General features: G+C 46.4%; 1 protein-coding gene across 1 annotated transcript; it reads left to right on the top strand.

Moving 5' to 3' along the window:
• The first annotated feature begins 469 nt into the window (after nucleotides 1-469).
• Nucleotides 470-1,417, top strand: LOC137153812 (putative olfactory receptor 10D4). The gene has a single exon (XM_067549610.1). It carries the CDS (start codon nucleotides 470-472, stop codon nucleotides 1,415-1,417), a length of 948 nt encoding a protein of 315 aa, XP_067405711.1.
• Nucleotides 1,418-4,472: the final 3,055 nt, after the last annotated feature.

The following is a 4,472-nucleotide window of genomic DNA, read 5'->3' as shown; positions in this document are numbered from 1 at the left end:
TATTTCTCTCCCCTACCCCAGGAATGAGTCCATTGTGGGGTTGGTCAACCACATAGTGGTGACTCATTTCATCCTCTTAGGAATCCCCAACACTGACGGCCTGCAGACCATCCTCTTTATCATCTTCTTAGCTTTCTACCCCTGCATCCTCCTGGGCAACCTGCTCATTTTATCAGCCATCCTCGCTGACTCCCACCTGCACACCCCCATGTACTTCTTCCTAGTATGATCTATAAGAACTGAATAAATAGAAGATGGTTGAATGGAAAAGAAGAAAGGAAAATTAAATTGAGTAGCATGAAATAGAATCAATGAAATATTAGAGTCCCGATTCTCCACTCACTTTCACCTAACTTATGATGGTTAGAAAGGTTTACTCTTGTAGATTAAGTTGTAGTGTGCTATGAATAAACAAACCATAATTTATTGAGATTGCTAATCTGGCTGCAATCTCTCTGTGCTTCCAGGAATGACTCTGTCTCACATGGAAATGGAGAATCACACTGTGGTGTTTGAATTCATTCTGTTAGGGATCCCCAACACCAAAGGCCATGAGACCATCCTCTTCATCAGCTTCTTAGCTTTCTACCTCTGCACCCTCCTGGGCAACCTGCTCATTTTATCAGCCATCCTCGGTGACTCCCGCCTACACACCCCCATGTACTTCTTCCTCTGCAATCTCTCTGTGGTGGACCTTGGATTCGCCTCCATCAGCACCCCTAAATTGCTAGTTGATTTCTGGACCAAGAGTAGAACCATCTCGCTGGGAGGATGCATGTCTCAGGTCTTCTTCTACCAGTTCCTAGGCAGCACCGAGCAACTGCTCTGCACAGCCATGGCCTTTGACAGATATGTGGCCATCTGCCACCCGCTGCGCTACCTGATCATCATGAACTGGAGGGTGTGCACCATCCTGGCTGCCGGCACCTGGGTCACCAGCTCCTTTCAGGCCACCATTCTCACCAGCCTGACCTTCACACTGCCCTACTGTGGGCCCAATGTGGTGGACTATTACTTCTGTGACATCTTCCCTGTGGCCAAGCTGGCCTGCGCGGACACGTACGTCATCGAGACCGTGAGCTTCACTAATATTGGCATGGTGCCCATGACCTGCTTACTACTCATCCTCATGTCCTACGTCCGCATCATCTACTCCATCCTGAAGATGAACTCAGCCGAAGGACGACGCAAAGCAGCCTCCACTTGCACCTCACATCTGACGGTGGTGACGCTGTTCTTTGGGCCGTGCGCCCTGGTCTACACGCAGCCACAGCTGAGCAAAGCGCTGGTGACCGCTCTGCAGATCTCTGCCGATGTGGTAACGCCCATGCTGAACCCAGTCATCTACACACTGAGGAACAAGGATGTGAAACGGGCTCTGAGGAAACTGAAAGGGGGTCAGATGACTGCACATTGATGTGCTGTATCTGCAGAAGTAGCATGTGGGTGAGCATTGAAATATGTCTACAAATTCATCCGCATGGCTCTTCAATGGCTTCTGTGAGAGTCTGTCTCTCTCCTTCCCCATACAGTCCCAGCTATCTATCTGGAGCTCTAGAAATTATAAAAGTGCTCCTAAAAGCGTCTAGCTGTCTTGGACATGATTTAAGGCTGACATGTTCAAAGCTGCCTAAGAGATAGGCACTCTCAGTCTGCATTAAAATTAATAGGAATTGGAGATCCAAATCTCATAGCTGACTTTGAAAGTCTCAGCCTCATTACAGAAATCTACAGAAGCCAGGGCAGCAACTTCTGCAAACTCAAGAAAGGGAAGAAAAAAATTCTCTTCATCATCTGGCACAAACCACAAGTCAGCAGGAAGCTATACTAGAGAGCTGCTTCACGATCCTGGGAGAACAGCTGGGTTTTTCAGCATGTCCTGAAGTTCAATGGATTTGTGGTAAAATTTTCAAAACCACCTCAGTGATTTAGGAACCTAAATCCCATTTTCATAGAATCATAGAAGAACACGGTTGGAAGGGACCTCAGGATGTCGTCTTGTCCAGCCCCCTGCTCAGAGCAGGACCAACCCAGACCCATAAGAAGTGATGGAGGCATTCAACAGTCTAAGGTGCGTCTTCATTGATGGCTGCACATTCGCCGTCATCAGATCCGGATCTATTGAGCGGTCAGTGAGGACCCACTCAATCGATGTGGAAGTCGACTTGTGAAAACGACCCCTTCAAGTACTGCGACGCAGTGAAGATGCCATGCACAATGGAAGTTAAGAAGTCGACGGGCATTACGCAATCTACTCTGCGTAGCTTGTGTAACTCCCATCAACTGCCGCCAAATTTTAAGGTAAGTGTAGACCAGGCCTAAATCTCACTGAAAGGCCGTGGGATTGAGGCTCCTGAGGACCAGATTTCAAAGGCATTTAATCACCTAATAGGGTGTTCAAGAGCACCTTGAGTGAGTCAGCCACCAGCCTCCCATTTACTGTCAATGGGAGTTGAGCACCTGAGCTATTTGAAAGCCTTAGTAAATTCCACTGGGCACATAACCCCCTTTGTAAATCTAGACGTTAGGCCAGAGGATACTTAGACACCTGGCAGGATTTTCAGAAGAACGCAGGCACCTAGTCCCCATTGAAATCAACCAGAGTTAGATGTCTGGGGCCGGATTATTAAAAGGGGGACAGACAGCAATTTCCTGCACTATTCTGGATAAAGCTTACTGCATGAGATTTAATACCTTGGAAGTGCATTGAATTAAAAATGCAGCTGTGTCTGTGTTATTGTGAAGATCCCAGTTAGCAAGGAAAGTGATGTGGGTTTCCACGCGAGAAAGGCAAAGGCCAGGGAGCTGGGAGCTGAAAGCGTTGGCCCTTGCTGAACCATTAAGGGAAAATGAAGGTACAGTTGCCCTGAACTGTAACAAAAATCTGGGCCTAAACACCAGGATCCATTTGAAAAACCCACTGTGTGCCTATCTGCACCTTTGAAAATCTGGCCGTTGGCAGCCTATGTCCCACTGAATGTCAGTGAGAACTGGGCTCCTTAATGGCTTTTGGAAATGAGACTGACTCTCCTAAGTCACTTGGGAGATTTTGTAAATTTTACCTTCTGCTCAGACAGAGAGAGAAAGATAAATAAAAAGGACGATAAAAAGCTAATAGAAGGTTTAATGGATGTGAGAACTTTACACTCATCACCTGCACTGTGTTTTGGGCTTGTGCTACGTATGTATTGTGTCTTCTGCATTGGTTGCACTTGAATTTTGAGTTACATGCAATGTGTATGAAACGCAAACCTGGGACTAATCTGAAGATTTTTTTCTTTTTCCCACCCTCAGCTGTTTTATTGGAATTTGTCTCTAAGTTGTCTTCACTTTTTCGTGGTGTGTAAATTAAAAATAAACCTGCAAACCAGTGTGTGGAGAGGACTGGACCCATTTATGAGACTGGCAAATAAAAAATGAAATTTAACACAACAACAAGAATATGAAAGGAAAAAGAGTTGGACTTTGAGGCTGTGATTTCCAAATCATTCTTTTCCCCCACCCATTTCTCCTGTAAGCTCTTTGGGGCAGGTTCTGTCTCTCACCAGTGTGGGTGCAGTGCCCATTACCCTCTAATGGCCTTCTACAAAAAAAAAAATATTTTTTGTGAATTGTCATCAGCTCTTATGAAGTGGGTTTTTGCCCATAAATGAAAAAAAATTAAGATAAAAAACGGAAACGAAACTGAGGCAGATAATGTGAGCCATGCCACTTGTCCTTTTCCCTGCAGGACAGTCCACACTACCACAACATCCCGGCGTTAAAAACAGCCCTGACTGAGGGAGGAGCGCCCCCTCCTGAGTTACCTGCACCACTCCCTGCCTTGCCTTGTCTGTGTTATTGTGAAGACCTCAGTTAACAAGGAAAGTGATGTGGATTTCCACGCGAGAAAGGCAAAGGCCAGGGAGCTGGGAGTTGAAAGCGTTGGCCCTTGCTGAACCATTAAGGGAAAATGAAGGTGCAGTTGCAGGAGCCCTTTGCACGGCCAGGGCTCAGCCTGAATTTTCTCTGTTGTTTCTTTGCCGTTGTCCAGGAAACCAATTTCCAAAGAGCCACAAACCGAGAACAGGGCAACTGAGCAAAGAGAACTTGGAATGGAAGAGAGGTGCACAGCTGTGGACATTGACTCTAAAAATGGCTGTAACTTCTGATGGACAATGGGAAAGCTCCATTGACCTGCAGGACCTGAGCACTGGATGGCTGCAGAGGGAGGAGTAGGGAGAACAGGTGGATATAGTGTTTAGTAACTGAGAACTGTATCAGCTCAACACACCTACATTTAAAGAGCCCATGGGATTATTTGCAAAGCATTATCTTGTGGCTACGACAAAGGAGTGGGACACAGGAGATCTGGGTTCATGTACATGTGCTGTGGCAGATTCCCTATTTGACCTTGAGTAACTCACTGAATTGCTTTGTGCCTCAGTTTCCCCATCTGTTAAACAGGGATCATTAAATCCTCTGTCTCTCTC

Source organism: Emydura macquarii, unplaced genomic scaffold, assembly GCF_026122565.2.
Source record: "Emydura macquarii macquarii isolate MOO-44397 ecotype Brisbane River unplaced genomic scaffold, CSIRO-AGI_Emac_v2 contig_273, whole genome shotgun sequence".
In the NCBI taxonomy this organism is placed as follows: domain Eukaryota; kingdom Metazoa; phylum Chordata; order Testudines; family Chelidae; genus Emydura; species Emydura macquarii.
This window is presented reverse-complemented; position numbering and strand designations above follow the sequence as displayed.